Source organism: Ruditapes philippinarum, unplaced genomic scaffold, assembly GCF_026571515.1.
Source record: "Ruditapes philippinarum isolate M1 unplaced genomic scaffold, ASM2657151v2 ctg579_1_1_1_1, whole genome shotgun sequence".
Classification (NCBI taxonomy): domain Eukaryota; kingdom Metazoa; phylum Mollusca; class Bivalvia; order Venerida; family Veneridae; genus Ruditapes; species Ruditapes philippinarum.
In genome coordinates, this window is record NW_026861557.1 from 102,468 (window position 1) to 114,686 (window position 12,219).

Below are 12,219 nucleotides of genomic sequence, written 5' to 3' on the forward strand. Positions count from 1 at the left end.
TTTATAGTGAAGAAGTTTTATACATACAATCTGACTAGACAATTGGTATGTTGAAATTGACAATACCTGAAATCAGTACTGTACAATTCAAAACAGGACCAGACCAGTTAAATATACAGTAATATACAAGAGTTGGAAATGGGATAAGTTCGAAATATCCAGGGTATGTCATATGAGTAGAAACATCTCTTACACCAAGAAGGTAGCTATTTTATATCACTTGTTATAAAAAAACATTTTGTGTCCATGACATAAATGTTTCTCCATCATGGATGAAAAACTCAGATTTCTACATTTCAATGTTTTTCTCTTTTTTCCCATTAAAGGCCTCTCAATGGCCAAGAAAATGACTTCAAATCTCTTGCCCCTCACTGCTGTGAGTTCGAATCCCACAAGGGGCTTTGGATTCTTTCATTTGAGGACACTATCCCGCTAGCATACAGAAGGTCCGTGTTTCTACCCTCATACCTACTTATGTACCTGAAATAATACAGAAAGGTGCACCTGATCTCTTCCTCAGCTAATAAAGCTGAAAAGTCTCTATGACCTTTAAAGTGTTGTTGTGTGACCTAAAACACAATAAATGATAAACTAATTTTACTTACCAGCAACGCCACAGCTATAGGTTTAGTGCCAGTGCCGCCAAAATAATGATGTCTCATACGTAAATTTTTATCCCCTAGGTGGCGCTGTATATATGACACTGGAATTACACCTGAAAAATTGTCATTTATAAATACATATATAAAATCAATATCATCAAATATCATACTGTCATACAAGGGTCTTTAAACAAAAAAGTAATTATTTTGCTTAGATTTTAAGCCACACTAACATTACAGATATCATACAGTAACATAATAGCTTAAATGTTAGCGATTAAAACCCCTTGGTGCTCTCTGTACATTATTTTTGCACAAGCATACATCTGAGTGGAACCACTAACCTAGCCACCTGGAAATTAAAATACTTTAGTTACACCATGTTCTAAGACCATGCTTTATAACAATTATGAAGGAAATCTATCTCAATTCCAAGTATATATCATTATTTATAATCATGATATACTGGTAATTTTGTTCATGACGAAAGAAGCAGACTTATGAGATTAATTTCAAACCATTTCATTGACAAACTGTTCTTAATCACACTGTAATACCCTCAAATTTAATAACAAAACATGCATATGGGAAAATTTCAAGGAAATATATTGAACTAAATTCTATAATGTTGTAATTAACTTGATGTCTTGTAATCAACTGACGTATATTCTGACATCAAAATGGCGTGTTAAACGTTCCTTTTTTTCAATGTGTCATTTATCACCAGATTGTTCATACTTAAGCTCACATTCAAGGTGATATTAGTTTATGAAAACATGGCATACTTTTCTTTTGTCATATATAAAGAGTAGATAAGCATATTAAATATTCTATGAGAAGTAAATTTTCTTCTAAAAAAATCAAAAAATCAACGCTTTCCAAATTACTATTTTAACATAACAATATTAGCTAAAATGTCAATACTTATATTATTATATCTTATAAATAGCAAATAAAAAAACCTTAATCAAGGAGAGATTTAAAAAAATATAAATCTTTTTCTTATGAAAGCATATTTTGATGTTATCAATTTTCTTTCCTTTTTAGTTAGTGCTCATGAAACAATGTGACCTTCAGGATGTGAAGGTCATATGGCAACTTTTAAGAAAACCCCCAATTTCTCATAACAATGCATCTAGGTAGAACTAATAAGCTAGCTGGACAGTCTCCTCACATTACAGACTTAAATGTTTCTGGCTGGATTCCTACCCTCGTCCCTTAGGGACAATGACTCAATGTCAAAGTGACCTTATCCACCCAGTCTTGTATGATTATCTTTATTTGTTTGATTGAGTTTTAGGTCACACCCACACAGTATAGGTCAAATGGCGACGTTCAGCTTTACTGGTGGAGGAAGATCTCAGGTGCCCTTCCGTGCATTATTTCAGGCACAAACCGGCATCTGAGTAGAACCAGTGACGTTCCCTAAGCTAGCTGGATTCCTCACATGAAATAATTCAAAGTCCCTGTCGGGATTCAAACCCACAGCAGTGAGATGCAAGTGGTTTGGAGTCAACAACCTTAACCACTCGGCCACGGACCCTCCAGTTTTATGATTATGACGTACCTTGAACCTGACACTGATCCATGTACATTACAGTTCCTGTAGGATCAATTGGTCTTCCTTCTTTGATATTCCCTGAAAATAAACAACAGAAAACCATGTACGTGTATTACAAGTTTTAGGTGTTAATGTCATTTCTTGATGTTAAAAATGTTAAATAATTGGTTAATATACTAAAATTAAAATTTTATGAAGAAATAAAATCACAAAAATAATATTAATTAATTCATAAAGAATTATTACCCAAGGTTAAAATACTAAAATATTATAAAAGATGATTATGCTAGTCAGGTGAAACTCACGTTTAAACTAGAGTACTACTGAAAACTCAGGTCATGCAACAAAAAATTAATTTGAAATTATCATTATTATTACTATAACACAATAATCAAAAAATAGTAAGCAATATTTTAAATCTTGCAATAAAATAATCATGTAACTTGTTACTGTAATAAACTATCATGTACCTAATTGAGCAACAAATTCACTATGTTTGACTTTACTGAACTGGTTATTGAAGCTTGTACTTGTAAGACTAAGGTTGTATTATATAATAATAATGTCAAAGTTAGTTGTTTGTCAGAAAGGTAAAGTCATTTTTGTCAGAAAGGTAAAATTATCTTTGTCAGAAAGATAAAATGAATTCAACTACACCTTTTTCATAATTAATGAAAATTCAAATCAATAAAACATGCATTGAAATACATTTCTACCAACAAGAAAACAACAATATATGGCATTCTTATACTTTATTTTTCTCTACTATATCCAATATACTAAAAGAATAACAAAAAAGTACACCTAAAATAATCATGTGAAAGAATATGATAAACAATGGTAATATCTGAAAATGTTTCACATTGATATCAAAGTTCTATCTTAGTTTTACACATTGATATGAAAATAGTATTTGAAAACAAGTACTTTCACTAATATTTGAAATTAAAGCTAAAAACTAACACAGTTAATTGATCTATTATCACAGCATCAGAAAAAGATTTATATACAGTCTGTCTAGAAAAATAAGTTTAGTACAGTATTCTTTAATAGAACACTTCTGTGTTAAGTTAAATATATCTTGACAAGCAATTTGCAAACATAGAAATCAACAAGATGTTTTAAAATTGTCAGTAAAACAATTCTGATTGGTTGGCTTGGTTTTTAAGTCCCACCAACACTGTTTAGGTCATATGACGACTTTCCAGCTTTACTGGTGGAGGAAGAACTCGGGTGCCCTTCAATGCATTATTTCAGGCACCTGAGTAGATCCACCGACATTCCGTAAGCTAGCTGGATAGCTTTCTTATGTGAAAGAATCCAAAGTCTCTGACAGGATTCAAAGCCACGAAGGTAAGGAGCAAGTGGTTTAAAGTTAACGACCATAACCTCTCAGTCATGTATGCCTAAAAAAAATTCTTCTCATGTTCTTATAATTTTCTAAGTTAATAACGGCAAAAATAGATCTGTGAGAATTGGTTGCAATAAATTGGGATAAAACTTCTGTTTAACCAACTAGAGCCAGAATTACATTTATCAAGTTGAATGAAGTTTTTTCTATTCTTTTTCAATTATTTCTATTTCTGAGGATTAAAAAATAATAACAATCACGTATTGAAGACTTTCATTTCTGATTTTGCATCTTATATCCTTGTAGTAGTGAAAGCTGGACACAAAGCTAATGTAAATATTTATTGTTTAAGTAAAAGTGGTTGAGAAGGTCAAAGATATACAGTAATTGATAACAAAATATTCATTATGTTCACAATAGCCCAGCTTGAACCACTGACACGTGATAGCTTCCTCACATCCTTAATATGTAAAATAGTTTTCTGATGAGATTCAAAACCAAACTATTACATGTATTTCAGTGTTTTATGTTAGATAGTGCAATAACTGGTAAACTCCTGTTAAATTTAGAAGGACTTAACCCGTTACTGCACTAGGGTGGCGAAATTTATTATAAGACATGTACTATTTTAAAGACACATACAGTCATTTAAGGTCTCAAAATTTCATTAAACATATACATGTGGAAACATTCATCATATAAGATTACACCTAACTTGACAAATAACATTCGGGGAAAAAAACCCACTTAAAAAACATATTTTTTTCTTTCAATAAAGAGTAAACACCAATAATTAACTTTTTCACTTGTCACAAGAGTCACATAAAGTTATATTAATCTAGATACGACAAACGAGAAGCTTAAAACATTATAAAAGGTCAGATTTTATATGCTTGTCAACGTGACATCAACCTAATGAAAAAAACAATCTTATATTGATAATAAAAAACATCATTAACTTTATATAATCAGAATCAAGTTTCAATTCATTTGTCTGAAAAAAATAGGTTGTCCTTGTAAACCTTATAAAATTGCTCTAGTTTTTATACAAATTTTATCATTAATATTAATTTTCTCTGGCTAATTACTTGCTCAATTTTCTATAGTATATCAACAAAGTATATTTCAGCATCTCAATATTGAAATCCCTTTAATTCACAATGGACCGTTCCAAATTAAAACAATGAACCATTCCATATAAAAAAATAGGGAAATCCATTATACAAATGTATAAATGTAATGAATTAATGGTAAAAGCATGCATCATTTTCAGTGAAAATCAATACATATAATATTTGTGAAGCATTTTGCTGCACTTAAAATCAGTATGTTATTTGATTTTAAAAGTAATTATATTAATGGTCTGGCATTCACATGTTCAATACAACTACAATAATGATCAGTAAATGATATCAACAATTCTTAAAAATTTACCTTTTAACAGTGTCAAATAACATACTTATGAATAGAATAATAGCATGTATAAAAGCACTTAAGTCTTAAACTGTGTGAAGTTGTAAAAACTCAGGAAAATTAGTTTTCCTACAGTGAATGTCTCATTTGATAATTACAGGCTGTACTAGAATTGTTTTCCATTACATGTTTAACATAATAACAATAATAGTATCTCCATGATTTTTGAGTCCTTGAAAAAAATTTTTTTTTTTTAAATATATGTAGTTTGAAATTTATCAAATTAAATGCTGTAACGTTCTCTATTATAACTTGAGTTTATAGATATGAAGGTTTTTTTATGCATTATATTTATAGTACTTCAGTTAAATGCTGAAAGCCCAGCTATGTAAAAAGTGTTCCAGGAACCATAAGGTTTTGCTTGTTGTTCTACAAATCACCAATTACTCCATGTTAATAAATGTTGAAGGATTAAAACTCTGAAGGATTTAACTCTGACACATTTTCAACAGAAAGGTCCCCAAACTATGATACAAGTGTTGGATGACCAATTTTATATTTTCATCTAGATATCCCAAAATTTGATAATGGACTGTCCCAAAAATAGGAGTTGGACAACTCCATGTAAAAACTCAACTTAATGGCCATGAAGATTTAACCACTGAATGAACAAAATTCTGAATGGGTGGAGAAATTTTTATTACCTCATGTGCAGGACAATTCCAACTTTAAATTGAAAATAGTTTGAAAGGTGAAAGCAACTTATCAAAAAAATTTATTATTAGAAATCATGCAATATGAAAAGATTAGTTCAAACCCCATTAAGGGTAAGCCATGGATTGATCCCTATATTACCCTAACTTGTCTAATTAAAATTATCAAATTCGTGCATTTAATTATTTCACCACTTCATATTTCTTATCAACAGAACAAATGTCTAAGTTTGTGGTTAAATCTTTCACTTCTCAAATAAAAGGTCAGAGTAAAAGGGATCTACCAATTAGTACCATGAGCAAGAATCTTTACATTTATTACTCAGTACTGGTTCAGGTTCCGGGAACAGATTTGAGATGTGTTTATAAGCTTATTACTTCTTACACAATCAAACTAAAATAACTTAAGTATAAACTAATGATAAAATCTATGCCAGCTCTTCGTGGAAGAGACAGCATTATAATTTTGGTTTTGTGCACTGTTATTAAAATATTTAAGTATAGTCATAAACAAAGTCATTATAATAGACAGACAAAATAGGAGTGTAGGTGTAAAAATATGCCTTACATTTCTTAGAAAACAAGCCTAGGTGAAAATACAAAAATGTCTCAGATATCTCAGAAAACCGAGTGGCCTGATGTGTCTAACAACATGCACCATGTGACACTAAACAGAAATCTCAAATAACGAACACATGCACTCGGCAACCTTAATTTAGAACATCATTTTATATGTGCGTTAACATTTCATTAAAAAAAAGCTACTGGGCACTAGGTAACTCAATCATTGTTGCTAAAACATATGTCCAAGTTTTATTTCTGCTCATTGCAACTGATCGTAACCAACTATTTTATCATTATACCACTGTGGAAAATTTTCACACTTTCAAATCTGTGCTTCTAACCAGAAACACATTATCTGGTTAATATATTAATTTCAACAAAAGCTCTGTGTGTCTGAGCATTATAGGTCACTGGAAATGTCCTATTTTAAGATCACCTCACGGTATACGTTCTTTTTACTAATCGAATGTATATTGTCACTGGACATCTAATGCAAAACTTTTTGTTCTTATATACCACGTTTACTCATAAGCCCCTTTCATCAATTAAGTCTTTTTGTGCTATGCATACTATGACAGGAAAATATAGCCGTTTAATTTCCAGACTGGCCAATCAATACTTCCAAACAGTCTTTCGGATGAGACTTTAAATCACAGTCCCATGAATGAGTGCTGAAACACTTGGTACTTTAAAGAACCAGGAGAAGCTTCTGGAATTAAGGCATCTTTCTGTATCTTGCACTATCCTCTTAAAATCTAAAAAGAAAAACACTTTTCTGGAGGGCTCCCCATATGGACAACCAGTGGCGAGTATAACTGAAGTCAAATACGCACACACACTCCCAACTCAGTAGGAAGGCAGCACACCTTATGTAATAGGTAATCAAGTTGTTGACCAACAGATGTCCTGATGGCAAAGCGCCATACCATATTACGTACCTTCAGGCATGTAAATCATATGAGAAGTGGGTACTTAACAAAATAACTTAATTTTTCAAAAACTTCAAATACTTATGGAGCAAATATTGTGCTGAGTGGTTGTAACATGTATGAAATTTGTTCACATCAAAGGATATACTTATTTTCTACACTATGTGGTTTGCTAAATGTTAATTTTTACAACAACAACACAATATACATGTATTATATTATAGGACAAGTGTCATTCTATTAGCCACTTCAAAAATAAATCACACAGAGGTAGTATACGTCAAACCCGAGAATTATTCCAGAACACAGATATGTTATTTCATCTGAAACGCATACAAACAATACATTATACACACTTATATTACTGATAAAAGATTAATACAGGTTTAAAACATCTTCTGTAATTAATAATAAATACTTATAATCATGTACAACAGTTAAAAGAGCATTCTAATAGTTCAAATATATAAATTTAAGCATCACTAAGAAAAACTCTTCTTACACATTCAATTAATTAGTTTTAAGGTGTTTTTTTTTTCTTTTTATTCTTACTCTGGTGTCAGTCAAAAAAATATAGTTCTTACTCCAGAAAGGGCTCAGACCCAAATTCTCTTGGGTTTTAGGCAGACTATTTAACTGTCTCTCAGTTAAGCTTATTTATATATATTCATATTTTTGATTGTTTTATAAAATAGAAACGAGCTATTCCACAATAAGCTAGAATAATTTTTTTATATCATTGTAAGGGAATGTAACACAGGAGGGGGATGATGTTGGTTCCATTCTAGGATTCAAACTCACACATTTCTGGATCACAAAATGATTAAAGGAAGGAGAGAGCAACAGTTGACATGCAAGAACCTTTCATTTAAAACAATAAATATCTATAAAGACTGTTAAACAGACTGTCAAGTGTATAGTCACTTTATGTCTAGATTCATAAATCCCTTCCTAAAATATGCCAAATAAAGCTAATGCTTCTGTGGTACCATAAATAGGGACTGTGAATTCTGATTTTCTAACATTTTTAGTGTTATAAAAAGTCAGACATTATTTGGTCCATTGCAAAAGAGGAAAAAGTAAATTCTTTTTAATAGCCATTTGTGTGCTTATTATTCATTATTGTGCCAGAGAAGGAACACCAAAGTTGTCCTTGCTAGTGAATGAACACCACAGATGTCTGTGTTGCCAGTGAAACAACACTTCGGCTTTCCCTGCCAACCACAGTTATCCTTTTTGTTATTGGAGGAACAAAAAAGGCACTTTAGCAGAACCTTTGGCCTTGATAGCTTTCTAACATAAAAGTAGGAATCAGTCCGCTTTTAACATTTTATCAGTTATGTCCAAAAGGAAAATAGTGGTGCAAAAATAGCGGCATTAAAAAAATTAAAAATTAAGATAAGAAAGCTCACTTGACAGCCTATGTTATTCAGTCTATAATTTCTGGTTTCTGTGATATATATATATATGACAAAATCAACATGCATATTCCATAAGTTATATATATATAATCTCTGTGTATGAATTATTTCCAAATATGGTTTTATCTTATCTAACAAACCTAATATATAAGTTCACAACCATTTACTAATATTGTATGAAATAAACATCATCAAAGCTAAATGTCTCCAGAAATTGATGAATTTCTATATTTCTTTATATTTTTTTTAGCCACAGAATATATTGTTTTTTTTATAAAACAATAAATCTTGAACTTCAAAACATCTGAAGTGTAATATGAGCTCTGACATATCACAGAGAGGAATATTTGAGCCGCGTCATGACAAAACCAACATAATGGGTTTGCGACCAGCATGGATCCAGACCAGCCTGTGCATCCGCGCAGTCTGATCAGGATCCATGCTGTTCACTTACCAACCCTACTACAAGTAGAGAAACTGATCGCGAACAGCATGGATCCTGATCAGACTGCGCGGAAGCGCAGGCTGGTCTGGATCCATGCTGGTCGCAAACCCATTATGTTGGTTTTGTCATGACGCGGCTCATTCGATTAAAATTACAGTAATAACTGTTATATATAACCACATTGCTACAGAGGTAGAACTTGAGAGTTATGTTCAGTACAAAATATTTATTTTGAAATATGAAAATGGTTAAATAGTTGAAGGTTGTTTCAATAACAAAATCCTTTTACAACAACTTTATAAAGGTATCTTCAAAATGATTATAATATGAAAATCACTAGAAATTTGTTAATATAGTTTTGTTAATCACAATATGATGGGAACTTCATTAACTTTAACATGATATTACCTATGTAAAATACATAAATTTTGATTGCCGCCCTTTGCAAAATTTTCTGATCTTTTGTTCTTGACCAGTATCGTTATAAAATTTGTAATTATTGATTTTAGTAATTTTGATTTCAAAACCTCTTTTAAATGACAGTTCCAGGGATAAGTGTATTATACATATCAAATGTTGGTTAGCGTTAATACACAAATTTTTATTGTATACCTAGATGACAAGCTTTCACTTTGTGGACAGTAAGGAAATCAGAAATTACATCATTTTTTACGTCTAGGTGATAAAGTTCCAGTCACTTTAATAGTAACTTTTCTTTAATTTACAAAGTTCTTTATAATAATAATACATGTATATATTTATGGTATTTATTTAGCATTGAATAAAAATTAAAGAAAAGCGACTGTTTCAAACAAAGTGATTTTTTTTGGGTCCGATTGATATCATTGCATTTATATCATTTATAACTGGAACGTTATTCAGCTAGATGGACATATTAGGTATGTTAGATAAAATCTCACATCATTATCACACGAATGATCACCCTTCTTTGTAAGCCGCGTTCTCTTCCTCCACTGTCGTACTCGTTTCTCCTTCTCGTAAACTTCCTTCAGGTCTAAATATAGTTCCACCAACACAATCGCAAATTGATTAACAAGTTCATTAAAAATAGAAAAGGCGAGAGGAAAAGAAAAGTGTGTTTATATAGCTATTGAAATAATTAATAAGTTTAATTAAAAAATTTTGATTGTTTTTTCTCGCTCAATAATTGAAGTAATATTATATTGCCGGTCTGTGCAATATTTCGGGCATGATGTTTGCCGGTTTGTTTGGCTGGTTTTATGCTTATTTGAACATGTTCTGGGTCGTATCTCATCTGTTTATCCACCTAGCCAATTTTCCTTGATAACTAACAAGTATATAACCAATTTCTGCAGAAGTGAGCTAAAACTAATCCCGTATGATTCTAAAATCAGTGATGGAAGACAAATGACCATTAGAGTCAACTGCAATGGAGAATTTTTTTCCTTGAGATTGAACCAGTAACCTCTGGATTACAAATCCAATGCACTATTGAGGTAAGCAGATGTACTCAACAGGCATCAATGTACAACCACTGACCTGTAAGCTAGCTGGACAGCTTCCTCACATAAGAATCCAAAAAGTATCTTTCAAGATTTGAACACACAGCAGTGATAAGCATAGGCAAGTGATTCCAAGTCAGAGACCATAACCACTTGGCCAATAAGGCCTCACTTCCAAAATATCTGAATATGGAATATCCATAAACAAGAACTGTCAGTTGGACAGTGTGCTCGAATATTCTCTGTGCTTGATAGTAAAATAAGAGCCTGGATAATGTAGAATTTTCTAGGTTCAAACAATTATGTTAAAATCTGTGTAAGAGCAAAGAGCCTTGGACAGTGACCACCTATATATTATGCTCTCAAATAAGTGTGTAAAGTTTCACCAATTCCCTTCAGTAGTTATGGAGATACCAGCTTACATGCAAAAACTTGCCCAAGAATTTCCAAGTCAAAAAAAGGGGCATAAATAAGCAAAAAAGCAAACCAGAGTTATGGGACATGTTATCATGTTAGATAATCACAGGGAACAAGTGTGTGAAGTTTCAACCCATTTTCGTCAGTATTTTTTGAGATACCAACTTGCATAAAAGCTTAACAAAGCGTGACTCCTATGCCAGTGGGTGAGTACAATATCTCTACCTATTCTTCAAAATATCAAGCTAAAACTGAAAAGAAATTCAATAAAATATCTAGCAATTGTTAGCATTATATACACACACTTTCCTTTTCTGGCCAAAGAAAATTCTAACTACTATATAACCACTATAAAAATAAAAGGGGAATAATAAAAGGGGAATAAAAACACATAACTTTAAAAATAAACAACTTAAAGGTCTTTACATTTTGCAAACTGAGTAAATCATACTACAAGAAAAGAATCATAAAAAATATATATGCACTGGTACATGTATATATGTATATGGGGCAACAGGATGGCGCGGGAAATAGATAATGAACACCTTTACATGTGACTAGTTTGGAAAAAGATGAGTAACAATTGCTGTCTGTGACCCGTATATATTTATATTTCTGTATTAACATAATGTTAAACATATTTATTGCAGAGTTTTAAGTAAAGTACAATACCAAGTTAAAAACAGTTATTTTCTTCTTACAATAAAGACAACATGTACTTACTTTTATATCTTCAGAAATGATGGGAAAACATGGGACTAAATATTATTACATGTGGCCTTGTTGAGGTTTTATATAAATACCCAATAAACACACATGTTAGATCTCTATAAACTAACATGAGGCATACAAGCTTCCTACACTCTCCTGTTTTATTAATATTAAACATGCTACAGTGTAGTAAATTTTATAAAACGTTGACTATCTTTTATAATTACTGTATTTATATAATGAGAAATGAAAGGTCATGTAATTGATTGCACTAAGCAAGATTTTACAAGGAGAAAAGAGGCTTTGACAGGCATAAAAACATTTCAAAATATTGGCGTACTTAATAGGTAGCTATTGTTGGAAAATGCTAACACTGTTGCTCCATGCATGAATTAAGATGTGAGCAATGTGCCTTGGCAGATCCACAAATATAATGAATAGATTCTGTACATTAATGAAAACAAAGTCTTTTGCTGGATTTAAAAACCTATGGCAGTTAGGGGGATGTCTGTCACCTTGACAACAAGACTAAAGAAGCCAAAAAATATACCACAAGCGTGCAGAGAATAGAAATAAATAAACTCTAAAAGTTTCCGAGTCTCAAAGTG

The 12,219-nt window shown here is 31.5% G+C and overlaps 1 protein-coding gene across 7 annotated transcripts in view; it reads right to left on the reverse strand.

The window, feature by feature from the left end:
• LOC132716084 (leucine-rich repeat-containing protein 74B-like) overlaps positions 1–12,219 on the reverse strand; it is a 41,365-nt gene that overhangs the window by 19,454 nt on the left and 9,692 nt on the right. For 6 of the 7 annotated variants that reach the window (XR_009623768.1, XM_060699241.1, XM_060699242.1 and 3 more), the window contains exons 6-8: positions 9,943–10,014; positions 2,170–2,241; positions 606–715 (exon numbers count right to left, since the gene is read on the reverse strand). Coding sequence is in view for 6 of the 7 variants with exons in the window: in XM_060699241.1 (XP_060555224.1) it covers positions 606–715; positions 2,170–2,241; positions 9,943–10,014 (254 nt within the window). In the remaining variant the exon portion in view is untranslated. The remainder of the gene's footprint in view (positions 1–605; positions 716–2,169; positions 2,242–9,942; positions 10,015–12,219) is intronic. The other variant, XM_060699245.1, reaches the window with a different exon arrangement.